General features: G+C 45.1%; 1 protein-coding gene across 1 annotated transcript in view; it reads left to right on the plus strand.

The window, feature by feature from the left end:
• The window catches only part of LOC125456083 (disintegrin and metalloproteinase domain-containing protein 12-like), a 223,160-nt gene that overhangs the window by 153,155 nt on the left and 48,647 nt on the right, over nt 1-21,358 (plus strand). The window contains exons 18-19 of the mRNA XM_059650791.1: nt 10,275-10,352; nt 16,237-16,351. Coding sequence (XP_059506774.1) covers nt 10,275-10,352; nt 16,237-16,351 — 193 coding nt within the window. The remainder of the gene's footprint in view (nt 1-10,274; nt 10,353-16,236; nt 16,352-21,358) is intronic.

The following is a 21,358-nucleotide window of genomic DNA, read 5'->3' on the forward strand; positions in this document are numbered from 1 at the left end:
ATTGTTTAATTGTCCATCACCTGCCACAATTGGATGTGGCAGGATTGCAGAGCTTAGATCTGATCTGTTGGCTGTGGGATCGCTTAGCTCTGTCTATCGCTTGCTGCTTTCACTGTTTGGTGTGTAAGTTGTCCTGTTTGGTGGCTTCACCAGGTTGATACCTCTTCTTCAGGTATGCCTGGTGCTGCTGCAGTCATGCCCCCCTGCACTCTCCATTGAACCAGGGTTGATCCCCTGGCTTGGTGGTAATGGTTAAGTGGGGAATATGCTGGGCCACAGGGTTACAGATTGTGCTGGAGTACAATTCTGCCGCTGTTTCTGGCCCACAGTGCCTCATGGATGCCCAGTCTTGAGCTGTTAGATCTGTGTGAAGTCTGTCCCATTTAGCACGGGGATAGTGCCACACAACACGATGGAGGTTGTTCTTGATGTAAATGTGGGACTTTGTCTCTACAAGGATTGTGCGATGGTCACTGTTACCAACACTGTCATGGTCAGGTACATCTGCAGCTGGCAGATTGGTAAGGATGGGGTTAAGTATGTTTTTCTCTCTTGTTGGTTCCCTCACCACCTGCCGCAGACCCAGTCTCACAGCTGTCCTTTAGGACCTGATCAGCTTGATCAGTAGTAAAGCTGCCGAGCCACTCTTGGTGGTGGACATTGAAATTCCCCACCCAGAGTCCATTGTGTGCCCTTGTCATCCTCAGTATTTCCTCTAAGTGTTGTTCAATATTGAGGAGACCTGATTCATCATCTGAGGGAGGACGGTATGCGGTAATCAGCAGGAGGTTTCCTTGCCCATGTTTAACCTGAAGCCATGAGACTTCATGGGGTCTGGAGGCAATGCTGAGGACTCCTACAGCAACACCCTCCTGACTGTATACCACTGTGTCACCCCCTCTGCTGGGTCTGTCCTGCCTGTGGGACAGTACATATCAGGGGTGGTGATGGTAGCGTCTGGGACATTGCCTGTGAGATATGATTCCATGAGTATGACTATGTCACTCTGTTGCTCGGCTCATCCATACAGTTATTCACATTGTACATTAACAGCATCCTTAAACACGGGTGAGGTCCCGGAGGACTGGAAAATTGCTAATGTTGTCTCCTTGTTTAAGAAGGGCAGCAAGGATAGGCCAGGTAATTATCAACCGGTGAGCCTGACATCAGTGGTAGGGAAGCTACTGGAGAAGATACTGAGGGAGAGGATCTATTCCCATTTGGAAGAAAATGGGCTTATCAGTGATAGGCAACATGGTTTTGTGCAGGGAAGGTCATGTCTTACCAACTTAATAGAATTCTTTGAGGACGTGACAAAGCTGATTGATGAGAGAAAGGCTGTAGATGTCATATACATGGACTTCAGTAAGGTGTTTGATAAGGTTCCCCATGGCATGCTGATGGAGAAAGTGAAGTCACATGGGGTCCAGGGTGTGCTAGCTAGATGGATAAAAAACTGGCTGGGCAACAGGAGACAGAGAGTACTAGTAGAAGGGAGTTTCTCAAATTGCAGACCTGTAACCAGTGGTGTTCCAAAGGGATCTGTGCTGGGACCACTGTTGTTTGTGATATATGTAAATGATTTGGAGGAAGGTGTAGGTGGTCTGATCACCAAGTTTGCAGATGACACTAAGATTGGTGGAGTAGGAGATAGTAAAGGGGACTGTCAGAGATTACAGCAGAATATAGATAGATTGGAGAGTTGGGCAGATAAATGGCAGATGGAGTTCAATCCGGGCATATGCGAGGTGATGCATTTTGGACGATCAAATTCAAGGGCGAACTATACAGTAAATGGAAAAGTCTCAGGGAAAATTGATGAACAGAGAGATCTGGGTGTTCAGGTCCATTGTTCCCTGAAGGTGACAACGCAGGTCAATAGGGTGGTCAAGAAGGCATATGGCATGCTTTCCTTCATTGGGAGGGGTATTGAGTACAAGAGTTGGCAGGTCATGTTGCAGTTGTATAGGACTTTGGTTCAGCCACATTTGGAGTACTGTGTACAGTTCTGGTCGCCTCATTACCAAAAGGATGTGGATGCTTTGGAGAGGGTGCAGAGGAGGTTCACCAGGATATTGCCTGGTATGGAGGGTGCTAGCTATGAAGAGAGATTGAGAAACTTAGGATTATTTTCATTAGAAAGACGGAGATTGAGGGGGGACCTGATTGAGGTCTACAAAATCATGAGAGGTATAGAAGGGTGGGTAGCAAGAAGCTTTTTCCCAGAGTGGGGGACTCAATTACTTGGGGTCATGAGTTCAAAGTGAGAGGAGGAAAGTTTAAGGGAGATATGCGTGGAAAGTTCTTTACACAGAGGGTGGTGGGTGCCTGGAATGCATTGCCGTGGTAGACGCAGACACGTTAGCGTCTTTTAAGATATATTTGGACAGGTACGTGGATGGGCGGGGAGCAAATGGACACTGACCCTTAGAAGATAGATGACAGGTTAGACAGAGGCTAACCTGTCAGAGGCGCAGGCTTGGAGGGCCGAAGGGCCTGTTCCTGTGCTGTAATTTTCTTTGTTCTTTGTTCTTTAACAATTTGGATGAAGGAACTAAGGGCGTGGTTGGTAAGTTTGCAGATGACACAAAGATAGATGGAGTGACAGGTACTATTGAGTGAGCAGGAAGGCAGCAGAAGGAATTGGACAGGCTGGGAAAGCTAGCAAAGAACTGACAGATGGAATAAATGTGGGAAATTGAGAGATTTTTCCCTTTGGCCATAAGAAGTGTAGACTATTTTCTAAATGGGGAAAGGCTTCAGAAGTCTGAAGCACAATGGACTCCTCATTCAGGATTCTCTTAAAGTTACCATACAGGTTCAGTTGGCAGTTCGGAAGGGATATGCAATGTTAGCATTCATTTCAAGAGGACTGGAAAACGGGAGCTGAGATATCCAGCCTCAGCAGTATGAGAGTCTGGTCAGACCATATTTGAAATATTTTTGGATGTACTCACGTCGAAGGGCACCCAGAGGAGGTTTACAAGAAAGGAGCATCAGAGATTGCAGGAAAGTTGAAATTTTGGGTTGGGACCCTTATTCAGATTTATGCCTGGCCTGCTGCTTTCCTCCAGCTCCACACTGTGTTATCTGTGACTCCAGCATCGGCAGTTATCTCCGAGATTTACAACTATGATCCTGGATTTGAAGGCCTTATCATAAGAGAAGCAGTTGAGGACTCTGGGTCTGTACTTGATGAAGTTTAGAGCATATGGATGGATCTGATTGAAACTTGCAGAACCATGAGAGGCCTAAGTAGAGTGGACATGGTCAAGATATTTCTACTGTTAGGAGAGACTGGGACCTGAGGGCACAGCCTCAGAGTGAAGGGGTGACCCTTTAGAACTGAGATGGGAAGGAATTTCTTCAGCCAGAGGATGGGGAATCTGTGGAACACATTGCCACAGAGGGCCGTGGAGGCCAACTCATGAGTGTATTTAAGGCAGAGATAGGTAGGCTCTTGATTATTTATTTACTGATTAATTATGTGTACTAAAGTACAGTGAAAAGTTTTGTCTTACGTGCTTTACAGGAAGATCATGCTATGCAAGTGCACCAGGGTAACAGAACAGAGTGCAGGATGCAATGTTACAGTTTCCAAGAAGTTGCAGAGAAATAGACAAACATTAATATTAAAGCAGTCTATTCAAAAGTCTGGTAACAGCGAGGAAGAAGCTGTTCTTGAATCTGTTTGTACGTGTATACATAATTTACGCTGGTGGATGGGAGGGGTCTTTGATTATATTGATTACTTCCCAATGCCGTGGGAAGTATAGATGGAATCAATGCTTTGGAAGCTGGTTTGCGTGGTGGGTTGGGCTGTGTTCACAACTCTGTAGTTTCTTTCAGTCTTGGGAAGAGCAGTTGTTATACCAAGCTGTGATGCATCCAGATAGGGTGTTTTCTGTGTGTATCTGTGAAACTTTGTTAGCCTCTTTGTGGTCATGATGAATTTCCTTAGCCTCCTGAGGAAGTGGAGTTGTTGCTATACTTTCTTGACCTGTACTTTCTTCTTCAGGCAGGCAATAGCCTAGTGGTATTATCACTGGACTGTTAATCCAGAAACCCAGTTGATGTTCTGGGGACCTGGATTCAAATCCCACTAAGAGTCTAATGAGGACTGTGAATCCATTGACGATTATTCACTAATGTCCTTTAGGGAAGGAAACCTGGTCTGGCGTACATGTGACTCCAGACCCACAGCAACGTGGTTGACTTTTAACTGCCCTCTGGACAATTAGAGATGGTAAATATTGTAAATGCTGCCTGGCCAGCGACACCCTCATCCCATGAATGAATAAAAGAACCCATAGCGTCAACGTGGGTGTTCCATGACAGATTGTCAGTGATGATCACTCCCACGAACCTGATACTGTCACCCATCTCCACCTCAGCACCATTGATGCAGACAGGACCATGGCCTATACTCCGTTTCCTGAAGTCAATGACCAGCTGCTTCATTTTCCTGACACTGATAGAGAGATTGTTGTCCTTACACCGTGCCATTAAGCACTGTATAATAAGGTGATCAAGGGTCACTGGGTGTACCCAGGAGATGGTTTTGAGAAACACATCAGCTATGATTGACTGCCAGAGCAGGGCCGATGGGCCAAATGGCCTACTTCTGCTCCTATAACTTAAGATCTATTCTTCTAATGACAAATGTTAGGCTATTTGATCTATATTTCCTGCTTTCTGTTTCCTCCCTTTTTGAACAGGACATCATTCGAACAGATGTCAAATCCACTGGACCTGTCCCAATGAGTCTGAAATTTTTAGACCTATGCCCCGGCACCACTGCGGCCACCTTCTTTTATCATTAGTTGCTGGCCATCAGGTCTTGGAGATCTAACTGTCTTTCATCCCGTTGGCTGATTCGGAGGAAGATGATTTCTGTACCTGTTGGAGTAGTTGCACTCCATTGGAATGGTCATTCATGAGCACAGGAGAAAAGGGTCTGAATGAGAGTGGCATGGTAACATGAATCTGAATGAGTAGATAAGAGAGTGGGGAATCAATGATGGAGAGGACAGATAGCAAAGTTAGCAAGTTTTGAGAAGATTTGTAGCTCAGGTTGAGGTTCTGGATGTGAGTTTGCTCGCTGAGCTGGAAGGTTAGTTTTCAGACGTTTTGTCACCATTCTAGGTAACATCATCAGTGAGCCTCCAACGAAGCGCTGGAGTTATGTCCCGCTTTCTATTTATCTGGTTTGGTTTCCTTGGGTTGATTATGTCATTTCCTGCATTGGTGATGTCATTTCCTGTTCTTTTTCTCAGGGGATGGTAGATAGCAAAGTAGAAAGAAAAATAATGGAAGGCAGAGGAAACAGGGCCAGCTGGAAATAGCAGCTGGAGTTCAGACAAAATGTAAAATTATGAAAAGTCAACTCTAAGGCTACAACATATGAATGCACAGATCATTCACAATGTTAGATAAATTAAGCACACAGTTGCAAACAGATTATGAACTAATTGCATTTGCGGAGACACAACTGCAATGATGACCAAGGTTGGAATTGAACATCCAGGAGTGTTCAATCTTTGTGGAGGGTAGACAAAATGGAAAAACGGATGGTGTGGCTTTGTAGTCAAAGATTTGTAAAAATGTTCTTCTGGTCTTTAGTTAGTAACCTGTAAATATTTCCCCTATTTACCTTCAGCTTTTACCTAACAGAAACTCAAATTAGTAGCTATCACTAAACGATGAACTTATAGTTTACCTGTGATGCCACTTTGTGCTGGGCCCCTAACCCTTTAAATGCAACTTCTCTTGTCAAAAAAATCTTATAGTGAGCCAACAAAACCAACCAAAAAGTACCTTTTCCCCCTGTATTTAATTCCCACCCTGTTTCCAGCTTCCCCAAACTATATACTAACTTGGGCTGTCTCTCAGTCCAAATGTGACATTCTTTCCTGACCATGTGCATCTTACTACAGAATGTTGGAGTCCTTTATTCAGGAAGAAATAGCAGGACATATATAAAGGCTTAATTAAATCTTAAATAAAAGCTTAACCTTAAAGACAATAACAAGCAGAGTTGATGAGACAGTAGGAACTGCAGATGCTAGAGAATCCGAGGTAACAGGGTGTAGATCCTAAGATGCTGTTTGGCCTGCTGTGTTCATCCAGCTCTAGACCTTGTTATAAGCAGAGTTGATAATTGGGAACTAACTGATGTAATGTAATTGATTTGCAGAAGGAAATGTTTGTTTTGCAGTAGAGGAAATGCTCATCAATAATTGCACAATATTTAATACTATTCATGACTCATCAGATATCAAAACAGCTCATGTTCATGCCCAAATGGAGCAAGACCTGGACAATATTCAGGCTTAGGCTGAAATGAGACAAATAACATTCATAGAATCATAGGATCCCTACAGTTTGGAAGCAGGCCCTTTGGCCCAACAAGTCCACACTGACCCTCAGAGCATACCACCCAGGCTCATCCCCCTATAACCCACTGAATCAACACATCCCTGAACACTGTAGGCAATTTAGCATGGCCAATCCACCTAACCTGCACATCTTTGGACTGTGGAGGAAACCGGAGCACCCAGAGGAAACCAGAGCACCAAGAGGAAACTCATGGGGAGAATGTGCAAACTGCACATTGGCAGTCGTCCAAGGGTGAAATCGAACCCAGGTCCCTGGCCCTATGAGGTAGCGGTGCTAACCACTGAGCCACCATGCCACACTGTAGAAAGTTGGATTAATTCACACCAGACAAATGCCTTGAATTGACCTGCTTTAAAAAGAAATCATTAATCACCATGCCTGATATTCATTGGCATTGCCATCACTGAACCCACAATTTCAATATCCTGGGGGTTATAATTGACCAGAAACTGGACTGCACATGCCACATTAAAGACAATGGCTACAAGAACAGGTTAAAGACTAGGAACTCTGCAAGAAATAACTCACCTTTTGACTCCCCAAAGCCTGTCCACCAACTACAAGGCACAAGTCAGGAGTGTGATGGGATACTCCCCACTTGCCTGGATGGGTGTAGCTCCAACAACACTCAAGAAGCTTGACACCATCCAGGACAAAGCAGCCGCTTGATTGGCACCACATCCACAAACATCCAGTCCCTCCACCACTAAAGCTGAGTACCAGCAGTACATACTATGTACACACACACACAGATGCGCGCAAGCACACACACACGCACACACACACACACACACACACACACACACATGCACACACACACAGACAGACAGACACAAGAACACCACAACCTGAAATTTCCCCTTCAAGTCACTCACCCTCCTCACTTGGAATTATGGTGCCATTCCCCCAATGTTGCTGGATCAAAATCCTGGAACCCCCTTCTGGAGAGCATTGTGGGTGTCTACACCTCAAAGACTCTGACAGTGCATTACAGCAGCTCTCAACCACCTTCTCAAGGCAATTCGGCATGGCCAGTGAAGGCAAGAAAAGCATCCCACACATACTTAAAAAGAAAGTGCTAGAAGAGGATAAAATAATCACAATCTCTGAGAAACAATACTGGCAATACAGTCATCAAGGCTGACAGATCCTGGTGGCCTATGCCCATGGGTCTTGAAAGTTGATGCAATAGTGATGGTAGATGCATTGGGCGTAGTCTTCCAAAATTCACTAGATCCTGGAATGATCCCATTGAAAATCATTAATGTAACATTTCAATGTACGATGATGGAGGGAGAACAAACAAGAAACAGGCCATTCAGCCTGTCACCTGTTTTAGAAAAAAATGCTAGGTCGGTTATGAAGGAGTTAAAAGCAGGACATTTAAAAGCCAATATCCAACCACGCCAAGTAAAAATATGGTTTCTTGAAGAGTAATTGCACGGTGACTAATTTATAGAGAATTTTTCGAGGAAGGAACATGCAGAGATAATTAAAAGAAGAATGTAGATGTCGTGTTCCTGGATTTCTAAGAGGCACTTGGTGAGGGATTACATCAAAGGTTATCACACACAAGAACCATAAATGATGCAGAAGCATGGATAAGAAGTGGTTCACGAACAAGAAGGAGGTAGGTGGGAGTAAATAGAGATAATGGGAACTGCAGATGCTGGAGAATCCGAGATAATAAAATGTGAGGCTGGATGAACACAGCAGGCCAAGCAGCATCTCAGGAGCACAAAAGCTGACGTTTCGGGCCTAGACCCTTCATCAGAGAGGGGGATGGGGTGAGGGTTCTGGGATAAATAGGGAGAGAGGGGGAGGCGGACCGAAGATGGAGAGAAAAGAAGATAGGTGGAGAGGAGAGTATAGGTGGGGAGATAGGGAGGGGATAGGTCAGTCCAGGGAAGATGGACAGGTCACAAGGAGGTGGGATGAGGTTAGTAGGCAGGAAATGGAGGTGCGGCTTGGGGTGGGAGGAAGGGATGGGTGAGAGGAAGAACAGGTTAGGGAGGCAGAGACAGGCTGGGCTGGTTCACCTGGGCCATCTCCAACACATCCCGCACCTTCCTGGACCTCTCGGTCTCCATCTCAGGCAACCAGCTTGTAACTGATGTCCATTTCAAGCCCACCGACTCCCACAGCTACCTAGAATACACCTCCTCCCACCCACCCTCCTGCAAAAATTCCATCCCCTATTCCCAATTCCTCCGCCTCCGCCACATCTGCTCCCACGATAAGACATTCCACTCCCGCACATCCCAGATGTCCAAGTTCTTCAAGGACCGCAACTTTCCCCCCACAGTGGTTGAGAACACCCTTGACCGCGTCTCCCACATTTACCGCAACACATCCCTCACACCCCACCCCCGCCACAACCACCCAAAGAGGATCCCCCTCGTTCTCACACACCACCCCACCAACCTCCGGATACAACGCATCATCCTCCTACACTTCCGCTATCTACAATCTGACCCCACCACCCAAGACATTTTTCCATCCCCACCCTTGTCTGCTTTCCGGAGAGACCACTCTCTCCGTGACTCCCTTGTTCGCTCCACACTGCCCTCCAACCCCACCAACACCCAGCACCTTCCCCTGCAACCGCAGGAAGTGCTACACTTGCCCCCACACCTCCTCCCTCACCCCTATCCCTCACTGCTTTGCAGAACACCTCCGCTCGGTTCGCAATAAACAACTGCACCTCCCAGTCGCGAACCATTTCCACTCCCATGTCCATCATGGGCCTCCTGCAGTGCCACAATGATGCCACCTGAAGGTTGCAGGAACAGCAACTCATATTCCGCTTGGGAACCCTGCAGCCCAATGGTATCAAAGTGGACTTCACCAGCTTCAAAATTTCCCCTTACCCCACTGCATCCCCAAACCAGCCCAGCTCGTCCCCTCCCCCCACTGCACCACACAACCAGCCCAGCTCTTCCCCTCCACCCACTGCATCCCAAAACCAGCCCAGCCTTACTTGCTAACCTCATCCCACCTCCTTGATCTGTCCATCTTCCCTGGACTGACCTATCCCTCCGTACCTTCTCACCTATACTCTCCTCTCCACCTATCTTCTTTTCTCTCCATCTTCAGTCCGCCTCCCCCTGTCTCCCTATTTATTCCAGAACCCTCACCCCATCCCCCTCTCTGATGAAGGGTCTAGGCCCAAAACGTCAGCTTTTGTGCTCCTGAGATGCTGCTTGGCCGGCTGTGTTCATCCAGCTCCACACTTTATTATCTTAGGTGGGAGTAAATAGCTCATTTTTGGAATTACAATCTGTAACAAGTACTGAGGCATGGGGATTGGTACTGGCCTTCAACTATTTACAATCTCTGTCAGAGTTGGATGAAATAGCAAGGAATTGTACAGCACGGAAACACACCTTATGCCCCACCAAGACTGCACTGACACATCATGCCTTTCTAAACTGAAAACCTCTACATGGTCAATATTCCTCTATTTGCTGCCTCTTCATTTTATCTGTTCAGATGCCTTTTAGACATTGCTATTGTATCTGCTTCCACTACTTTGTCTGGCAGTGCATTCCAGGCACCTACCATCCTCAGTGTAAAAAATTTGCCTGTCACATCTCCTTTAAACTTGCCCCCTTTCACCTTAAACCTGTGCCTCCTAGTAATTGACTAAAATATGTAGTTGTTAAATCTTCTGATGATATAAAGATGATAGGAAAAAGTGAGTTGTGAAGAGGACATAAGAGGTGGTTAAATAAGTGGGCAAAAATATTGATACATTCGGTGTAAAATGGGAAAATGCAAAGATCTGGGAGTTAAATATCGTGGATACTGAGTGGGTCATTTTTGACACTGAATGACTATATTACCATGATGAGAACATTGTTTTATTTTCACAGGTGTGTTACGATTATAAATGTCAGGATGCATCATTGTTTAGAGTACAGGAGTGTGACAGAGCCTGCAATAACAGAGGGGTATGAAGTTAATCACTTACCTTTCTGCCAACCTCTTTAGATTCATTTCTCAGTGGAGTCGGAGGGTTGGGGACAATTGGGTCATTACATTGCCGTGTTAAACCATGTTAAATAATTGACTTGCGCAGGTGCTATGCTGCACTGTGGCACTGCATTTGTAGAATGATGTCAAGCTTTCAACAGGGTTTGAGTTGTGTTGATATTATTACTGGAGAAGTCAGAATCTAGACTGAAAACTGGCTTGAAACATGAGCACACAATGCTGTTGATTTCAGTTTAACAATAAAACAGAAGTTTATGAATAAATGAAATGAAGGCTATATAGAATGAACAAAACCACAACAAAATGTAAAGATTTTGAAACACAAAGTATAATTCCATTAATTGTAAAACACTCCCCTGGAAGAGATCCCCAAATCACACCCTCTACAGTATGTGGAAGCACTATCTGTATAGTACTCATCACCATGTCTCTAATTAGAGATGGTCATTGCCTGGCATTAGTGCAGCACGAATGTCATTTGCTACTTGTCAGCCCAAGACTGGATATTGTCCAGAACTTGTTGCATGTGAACATGTAATGTTCAAGTGACTGAGGAATTGTGAAAGGCGCTGAACATTGTGCAATCATCGTTAAAGTTAAGACCTTAAGACCTTAATAAGAAAATTTGTAGCTCGGGTTGTGGATGCTGTTGTTTGTTAGCTTGCCGAGCTGGTCGTTCTGTGGTGTGCAGACGTTTCATTACCCTTCTAGGCAACAACATCAGTGTGACCTCTAATCGAAGTGTTGGTGTTCTGCTTCCTTCCAGATTTATATGATCCTGTGAGGTGATAGTCTTGTCGCTTCCTGTTCTGTTGTTTTAGTAATGCAACACCCCGGAACTCTGGAGGGGAAGAGGAAAGCCTCCACAAAGTTTTCACCAACAACGGATACCCAAGAAATTTCGTCTGCAGATGCATACAAAAGGGTGGCATGGTGACTCAGTGGTTAGCACTGCAGCCTCACAGTGCCAGGGACTCAGGTTCGATTCCAGCCTCAGGCGACTGCCTGTGTGGAGTTTGCACATTCCCCCTGTGTCTGTGAGGGTTTCCTCCGGGTGCTCCGGTTTCCTCCCACAGTCCAAAGATGTGCAGGCTAGGTGGATCAGCCATGCTAAATTGCCCGTAGTGTTCAGCGCTGTGTGGGTTATAGGGGAATGGGGATGGGTTGGGGTGGGATGCTTCAAGGGGCAGTGTGGACTTGTTGGGCCGAAGGGCCTGTTTCCACACTGTAGGGAATCTAATCTAAAATAAACGACAAAGGAAACGGTACAACAGAAGTAGTAGTGCTATCCTACATCAAAAATATATCAGAAATGACTACCAAACTCCTAAGACTGCACACAAACCTTCAGCAACATTGTGCCAATTGTTATCAAAGACTAAAGACCCCATACTGACAGTAAACAAGACCAACATGATATACAGAATCCCATGCAGCGAGTGCAATGAACATTATATTGGACGAACGGGGAGGAAACTGACGAGCAGGATACACGAACACCAGATGGCAGTAAAAAGACTCGGCCAATATCCAGAGATAACAAGGTGTCGAGCTGGATGAACACAGCAGGCCAAACAGCATCAGAGGAGCAGGAATGCTGACATTTCAGTCGGGAGTCTTCTTCAGAATTTTCTTCTGGATTTTCTGGGGGAGGGGGAAGGGAGCTCAGAAATAAATAGGGGGGTGAGGAGTGGGGCTGAGGAAGGTAGGTGGAGTGATGATAGGTGAGTGCAGGTAGGAAGTAATGGGGATTGGCCAGTAAGGTGGAGTGGGCAGATAGGTGGGAGAGCATACAGACAGATTGTGTCATGCTGTGTTTGGTCAAGGAGGCGGGGATGAGAGGGAGGGTTGGTCATGGGATGAGGCCAGGGGTGGGGAGGTTTTGAAACTGGTAAAATCCACATTGAGACCATTGGGCTGTAGGCTCCCAAGGTGCAATATGAGGTGCTGCTCCTCCAGTTTGCAGGTCATTGTGACACTGGAGGAAGCCCACGATGGACATGTCACCCAGGGAGTGGGAGTTGAAATGGTTCATGACCGGAAGGCGTTGTCATTTGTCACGTACATAGCATAGTGCTCTACAAAGCGATCTCCAAGCCTCCACTTGGTGTTACCAATGTAGAGGAGGCCACATCAGGTGCGGCGGGAGTAATAGGCCACATTGACGGATGTACAGGTCAACCTCTGTCTAATGTGGAAGGTTTGTTTGGTACCTGGGATGGGGGTGAGGGGGGAGGTGTTGGGGCAGATGTAGCACTTCCTGCAGTTGCATGGAAAAATGCCAGGAGTGGTGGGGTTAGTGGGGATCATACAAGTCTGGAAGGAAGCAGAAGACTAATGCTTCAGTTAGATGTTGCACTGCTGATGTTGCCTGAAAGGGGAATGAAATGTCTGCACCCCACAACTGGTTCAACAAGCTAACAAAAAACTGCAATGTGCAATCTTTAGTGAACATCCCAATTTTGACCTTAAAATGGAGGCAAGGTAATTGAGGAAGCAGCTGAAGATGGTTGGGCCGAGGATACTGCCCTGAGGAGCTCCTGCAGAGATGACCTGGAGCTGAGATGACTGACCTTCAACAACTGCACCCGTGTTTCAATGTGTCTGGTATGACTCCAACCAGCGGAGAGTTTGCATCGATTCCCTTTGATTCCAGTTTTGCGAGAACTCCTTAATACCACATTTGGTAAAAGACAGCCTTGAGGTCAAGCGCTATCACTGTCACTGGAACTCTAACAGCACTCAAGAGGCTTGACACCATCCAGGTCAAATCAGATCGCTTGACTGGCAGCACATCCACACACATTCAGTCCCTTCATCACGCACCTCAGTACTAGCAGTGTGTCCCATTTACAAGATACATTGCACAAATTCGCCAACATCCTTAGAAGGACAAGGGCAAGAGATACTTGGGAAACCGACCACCTGCAAGTTCCCCTCCAAGCCTCTCACCATTCTGAGGCAGAAATACATTGCTGTTCCTTCAGTGTAGTGGGGTCAGAATCGTGGAACTGCCTTCCTAATGGCATTGTAGGTATACCGTCAGCACATGGACTGCATTGGTTCAGGAAGACAGCTCACCATCACCTTCTCAACACCAACTAGGGATGAGCAATGAATACTGACTCAACTAGCAATGCTCTCATCCCGTGAATGAATTAAAGAAACAAAAAACAAATAAAAAAAGTCTACCTGCTGCATTTTTCAATGTTAAAGCCAGTTGTAGTCCCTGTTTGAAGTCCAGTTGGGCTTCAGCTATAAGGTCCTTTTGTATGGTTACATCATTAATCCCATATACAAACCCATCTTTAAGCATCTCGTTAAGGGATAAACCAGTCACATGCCTCTGCCAGTTAAATTAATCTCGTCAAAAATCCCAACGTGGATTCTTCTGGTTTGAATTGCTGAATAACCTGATAGCATCTCAGATTTAGAGGAGGCTGGGAGTCATGACATTTGCCCAGAAAAAAAAATGTATTCTTTCCACATACTGGCCCAGTTCTTGCAGTCAAACAAGTCAAGCTTCCCAGACAACCCCAAGATGCAAGTAAAGCTTACCCCACCTCAAAGGTAATGGCTGCGAGCAGGTTTCTTCGGTAACATGCTTTTCTTTATCATCACCATTGAAATAACTCCACAGAGGCCGGTATCCCATCACCATTCAGCCTTTATTTACACATGGGAAGTTCTTGATTCTGGAACAGCCTCATCATAGTCAGCATCCAGTCTCAGAATCTCTGACACTCCTATTGCTACCGGTCAGCCAGAGCTCCCTGATTAAAAGTCCCAGTCAGGGAACTCATATTTATGAGGCCCAGCTGGCTGATCTCATTGCAATCGCTACACTAACCAGAGATGGCTGTGTCTGGGACATTGACTGCATGAGTAATACCATATCAAGCTGTTGCTTGAATATCTGTGACACAGCTGTCCCAATTTTGTCACTTACCTCCAGATGTCATAGATGTCATAGAGGCTCTGATGGCCTCGTGGTATTATCACTGGACTGTTGACCCAGATAATGTTCTGGGGATCTAGGTTCAATTCCCACCATGGCAGATGGTGGAATTTGAATTCAGTAAAATATCTGGAATTAAGAGCCTAGTGTTGATCATAAATCCATTGTTCATTGTCAGGAAAGGTTCACTAATGTCCTTTAGGGAAGGAAACAGCCATCCTTAACCAGTCTGGCCTATGTGTGACTCCAGACCCACAGCAATGTGGTTGTCTCTTACCTGCCCTCCAGGCAATTAAGGATGGGCAATAAATGCTGCCTGGCCAGTGATGCCCACATCCTGTGAATGAATAAAGAAAAAAAAACACAGCATGGAAACTGAGCCTTCTGTCCAGTTTGTCTGTGCCAACCAGGTTTCCTAAACTGGAAGAGTGCCGTTTGCCTGCATTAGGTCCATATCCCTCTAAACCCTCCCTATTTGTGTACCTGTCCAATTGTCTTTAAATGCTGCAATTGCACCTTCCTCTGCCACTTCTTCTGGCAGTTCATTCCAGACCCACACTGCACTCTGTGTGAAAACATTGCCCGCCATTAAAGAGGACTTTCCAGGGTCAATGGGGCTGAGATTACAAGGTGTGGAGCTGGATGAACACAGCAGGCCAAGCAGCATCTCAGGAGCACAAAAGCTGATGTTTCGGGCCTAGACCCTTCATCAGAAATGGGGGAGGGGAAGAGGGTTCTGAAATAAATAGGGAGAGAGGGGGAGGCGGATAGAAGATGGATAGAGGAGAAGATAGGTGGAGAGGAGACAGACAGGTCAAAGAGATGGGGATGGAGCCAGTAAAGGTGAGTTTAGGTGGGGAGGAGATAGGTCAGTCCGGGGAGAATGGACAGGTCAAGGGGGTGGGATGAGGTTAGTAGGACATGGGGGATAGGTGGGAGGAAGAACAGGATAGGGAGGCGGGGACGAGCTGGGCTGGTTTTGGGATGCGGTAGGGGGAGGGGAGATTTTGAAGCTTGTGAAATCCACATTGATACCATTGGGCTGTAGGGTTCCCAAGCGGAATATGAGTTGCTGTTCCTGCAGCCTTTGGATAGCATCGTTGTGGCACTGCAGGAAGGCCAGGATGGACATGTCATCTAAAGAATGGGAGGAGATCAAAGCCAAATGGTAATTTTTTTAGCAGTTTGACAGAAATAAATAGCTCAGAAAGCTATTTGAGGGCAGTTAAGAGTCAGCCATATTGCTATGGGTCTGGAGTCACACATAGGCCAGACCAGGTGAAGATGGCTGATTTTTAAAAACTGAAAGAACAGTGGATGCTAGAAATCAGAAACAGAAACAGAAATTGCTGGGAAAACTCAGCAGCATTTTCCAATGATGACAGATTACCTTACCTAAAGTGAATTAATGAACCAGATGGATTTGTATGACAATTGACACTGATTTGATTAGATTTCTAATTCCATATTTTATTATACTTTAATTGTACAAGCTACAGTTACCAGAATATCTTTGGGACCACTGATTTACAATTCTAGAAATAGTGTCATTGCGTCCCCATTTTGTAGATCGGACTGCTTCATGATCAAAGGGATTGTGATGGAGATACATACTGGGACAGACGGTGGAAAGGCCCGCTCCTGTACTTATATCTGACAGCAGTCACTGATAAGATATTCCAGCTTGGAATCCCTCCCTCAGTGATGCCGTGGAGCTCAGCTGACTGCCATTTGACAACCACAGATGTAACTCCAGCTTCTGGATGACTTTTCTCTTGACGTATTTTACTTTTGTGTGTTTCAAAAAACGTACACTATTTCCTTTTCTGTAAATCTGTTCGGTGCCAATGAAGAAACTATGAATGTTGTGGGTTTTGTTTCAGGTTTGTAACAGTAAAGGGAACTGTCACTGTGAGGCTAACTGGGCTCCTCCATTTTGCGAAGTTAATGGGCCAGGCGGCAGCATTGACAGCGGACCCACAAATGATGCCGTGACAGGTAATTATTTCAGTGGGTCCTTTCTCCTTGCTGTGACTTTATAAAGCTCTAGTTAGGCCCCATTTAGAAAACTGTGTCCAATTTTGGGCCCCACACCTCAGGAAGGACATACTAGCCCTGGCGCGTGACCAGCGGAGATTCACACAGATGATCCCTGGAATGGTAGGTTTAACGTACGATGAACGGCTGAGGATCCTGGGATTGTACTCATTAGAGTTTAGAAGGTTGAGGGGAGATCTAATAGAAACTTACAAGATAATGTATGGCTTAGAAGGGGTGGACGCTAGGAAGTTGTTTCCGTTAGGCAGGGAGACTAGGACCCGTGGGCACAGCCTTAGAATTAGAGGGGGTAAGTTTAAAACTGAAATGAGGAGACATTTCTTCTGCCAGAGAGTGGTGGGCCTGTGGAATTCATTGCCGCAGAGTGCAGTGGAGGCCGGGACGTTAGATGTCTTCAAGGCAGAGATTGATAAATTCTTGATCTCACAGGGAATCAAGGGCTATGGGGAGAGTGCAGGGAAGCGGAGTTGAAATGCCCATCAGCCATGATTTAAATGCCGGAGTGGACTTGATGGGCCGAATGGCCTTACTTCCACTCCTATGTCTTATGGTCTTATGTCTTATGGTGACTTTATGCTTTGCAAAGCCATTCGATTCACTTTTCACAATTTTGTTCAAATTACAGGTTACAATAGCTAAGCAACTTTAATTTTTCAAGCCAGAATTGCTTCCCTGAGCTGTGTTAAAATAGATAAGGCATATGGAAATATATTACCATGACTCAGTACAAATGAAACATCTACATTCCTCAAAGATTCCACCCACATAGATCCAGACAATATTTCCTGCATTTATCCTGATATGCTTGCTTTAAATCATGGACCCTGGTGCTTCACGAGGTTTTGGTCCCCTTATTCACACTCCTGTACCTCACATAAACCCTAACGGTCACATACTTTGGGTGATCAGAATTTGGAATCAGTCACAGTAGGTTGCAGGTTTTATATCCAATGAGCAAAACCAAAACCTCTCAGCTTTTCTGCTCAACGCCTCCATAGTGAAGCCCACTGACAGCTTTCAGTCTGATATACTTTACACCAAGTTCACTGTCAGACAGTTACAACTTGGTGATTCATTTTAAGAAAGAACAAATAGGAGCAGAAGCAGTCCATTCAGCCCATTGAGTTTGTTCCACCATTCAGTAAAATCGTGGCTGATTTGATAATCCTTAATTTCACTTCCCTGCTTTTCCCTATAATCCTTGATTCCCTTACTGATTAAAAATCAGTTTATCTCAGCCTTGAGCAGATAAAGAGACACAAAACTGTTCACAGTATTCTAAATGTGGTCTAATTTGTGTTTTATTTAGTTTTATCAAGACTTCCCTATTTTTATGCTTCATTCCCTTTGAAATGAAGGACGACATTTCATCTGCAAACCAAACTTAGATGCTAGAGATAATGGGAACTGCAGATGCTGGAGAATCCGAGATAACAAAGTGTAGAGCTGGTTGAACACAGCAGGCCAAGCAGCATCTTAGGAGCACAAAAACTGACGTTTCGGGCCTAGACCCTTCATCAGAAAAGGTTTCTGATGAAGTTTTCTGATGAAGGGTCTAGGTGCAAACTTAGATGCTAGCTTTTTGTGATTCATCAATGGGTACTCCCAAATCCCTCTGTTTCCACAGCTTTCTCCAATGTTTCTCCATTTAAATAATATTCAACTCCCCTATTCTTTCTGCCAAAGGGTCGAACCTTACATTTTCTCACATTATATTTGATCTGCCACGTTTTTGCCCACTCATTTAACCTGATTAGATGGCTCTGCAGACTGTTTGTGTCATCCCTGTCATTTAACATTCCACTTATTTGTGTATCATCCATAAACTTTACTATATTCATTTTCAAGTCACTCATATGTATTGAAAATAATTTGGGTTCAAACACTGATCCTGTGGCTCTCCACTGATTACAGACTGCCATCCCGAAAATGCCCCTTTATCCCAACTCTGTGTTCTATGAGTTAGCCAATTCTCTATTCATAATAATATACACCTTGACACCACAGGCTCTTATCTTATTAAACTGCCTTATGTGCACTTTTGGAAATCCAAATATCTTATGTCCACTTGTTTCCCATTATCTATCCTGCTTGTTAGCTCCTGAAATAATTCTAATAAATTTGTCAGACATGAGACCCCTTCATACATCACACTGACTCTCATTGATCATATAATGTGTTTCTAAATGCCCTTTCATCCTTTGTAATAGACTCTAACATTTTCCTGAAGACAGACATTAAACTGTCTCCCTCTCTTCCTCAATAAGAGTGTAACATTCGCAGCTTTCTAATCCTCTCAGACTTTTCCAGAATATGAGGGTTCTTGGACAATTGCCACCATTGTATCCATCAGATCTATGTAGTGATAGTTATTGTGTTTATTTCCTCCCCAATTGCTTTAGCCCCTTAAATAGTTAGGTATTTTTGGAATGCTATTAATGTCCTTTACTGTGATGGCTGATGCAAAATATTTATTCAGCTCCTCTATTTCCACACTGTTACTTCACCACCTCATTGTCTACAGGCTTAATGTTCACTTTAGCCTCACTTGTCCTTTATCTTAAAATAAACTTTTGCTGTCCATTTTCATATTACTTACAAGTTTACCTTAAGTTTCTGTTCTCCCTCTTTATTATATTTAATAATATTTTGCTGGATTTTAACACTTACTCTGCACTCTGGTTTGCCACCGATCTTGGTCACATAGCATTTACATTGCTTTTACTTTCTACGCTGCATCTCGTCAGTGCCCTCAAACGCCTGGTTGACTATTAGCCTGATGGTAAAAATCCTTTTCATTGACTGCCTCAAAACAAATGCATAAAACTTTCTCTGACCTTTAAATTACTATTTACCGATGCTTCAGTTGATTGATTGAAACAGATTTTGTCCCTATTTCAAGTGTTATGATCTGACTGATCATAGTGCTGCACAGGTTAGACTCCAGAGTGAAATCTGGCTTGGTAGACCCTCAATTCGTTCTTTTAAACTTAGCAGGCAATTACTTAGCAAATTTTTAAAAGTCTGCAAGTATACTTTGAACACAAGTGAGTATTAGATAAGGAAAACATGAACAATGTAAACCAGAAGCACATGTTTGATTCTTTTACCTCAAACACCAGTAAATGATTAAAACTCTCATTATTCACCCCAACAACCCGAAATAAGTGTAAAAGTCCACCCTGGAAATGAGTGAGATGGCCTGAACCCCTAACCAACATTAGCAACTCCAAACTTCTGAAGTACAGTGACCCTGCCCCAAGCACAGTGACCCTTGACCTCAAGCATAGCAGCCCCGACCCTGAGAACAGTGACCCCACTCCTAACCTAAGCACAGTGACCTCATCCCTGCCCCTGAGCACAGTGCTCCCGACCTTGAGCACAGGACCCCCAAGTGAGCACTGTGACTCCACCCCTCCCCCCGAGCACAGTGACCCCACTCCTGACCCCGAGGATAACTACTCTGCCTTGACCCTTCACCACAGCCATCTCTGACCCCAAGCCCAGTGACCTCTGATACTGAGCAAAGCAGCCCATGACCCTGAGCCTGAGCACAGTGACCTTTCCTGAGCACGATGTGTTACCTCTGACCATGATCCACTGCACAACGTTCATAGTGTGACCAGGACATAGCCTGCTGGCCATGGGTATTAAGTCTTGATGTACCCTCTTGGTCCAGCCTTGAATTTAGCTGCTATTTACTTCGTCCTTGACCAAGTCATTGATACAGAGATTAAATAGTACAGAGATCCAGCAGTAATCCTGTGGCACACCACTTTTTACACCTTGGTAATTTATTCACTGAATGACAAAACAGACTTGAATGACTGAATGGCCTACTCCTCCCAGTAGTTTTCATATTTTTAACTCAGCTCATGTCCTGGGGTCTCAGGTTCAAATCTTGCCATGCAGAAGGTGGAGTTTGAACTCAATAAAATAAAACCTGGAATTAAGAATTGAATGATGACTATGAAACGCATTGTTGATTGTCTGAAAAAGCTTCCTGCTTCACTAATGTCCTTCAGGGGAGGAAATCCACCACCCTCACCTGGTCTGGCCTACAAGTGACTCCGGACCCACAGACTCTCACCCCCATCTGAAATGGCCTAGCAAGCCAGTCAGTGCATTAATCATCACAAAATCTCAACAAAGAAATGAAATGGACAGATCATTTGAGAACGATTTAGGCACTGGAAAAAAAATGGCAAAATAGCCACATTGACCCTGCAAAGTCCTCCTCACTAACATCTGGGGGCTAGTGCCAACATTGGGAGAAATGTCCCACAGACGAGTCAAGCAACAGCCTGACACAGTCATACTCACAGAATCACACCGTACAGACAATGTCCCAGGCACCACCGTCACCACCCTGGATATGTCTGTCCCACTGCCAGGGCAGACCCAGCAGAGGGGCAGCTCAGTGGGATACAGCTGGGAGAGAGGTGTCCTGGGAATCCTCAACATTGACTCTGGACACTATGAAATCTCAGGTTAAACATGGGTGAGGAAACCTCCTGCTGTTTACCATGTACCGTCCTCCCTCGGCTGATGACTCAGTACTCCTCTGTATTGAGCAACATGTGGAGGAGGCACTGAAGGTGACAAGGGCATGCAATGGGGCATTTCAAAGTGGCTGAGCAGCTGCATGACTATTCAAGCTGGCTGTGTCCTAAAGGACATAGCTGCTAGACTGGGTCTGCGGCAGGTGGTGAGGGAACCAACAAGAGGGAAGAACATACTTGACCCCATCCTTACCAATTTGCCGGGTGCAGAGTAAAAGCACCATCGCACAGTCCTTGTGGAGACAAAGTCCCACCTTCACAGTGAGGATACTTCCCACAATGTAAGGCATTCTCAATGTAAAATCAGGCCTGCTGTTGTGTTATGGTCACTCTTACTGATATATGGTCATCAACAGATGCATCTACAGCTGGCAGATTGGTAAGG

Source organism: Stegostoma tigrinum, chromosome 1 (genome assembly GCF_030684315.1).
Source record: "Stegostoma tigrinum isolate sSteTig4 chromosome 1, sSteTig4.hap1, whole genome shotgun sequence".
Taxonomy (NCBI): Eukaryota; Metazoa; Chordata; class Chondrichthyes; order Orectolobiformes; family Stegostomatidae; genus Stegostoma; species Stegostoma tigrinum.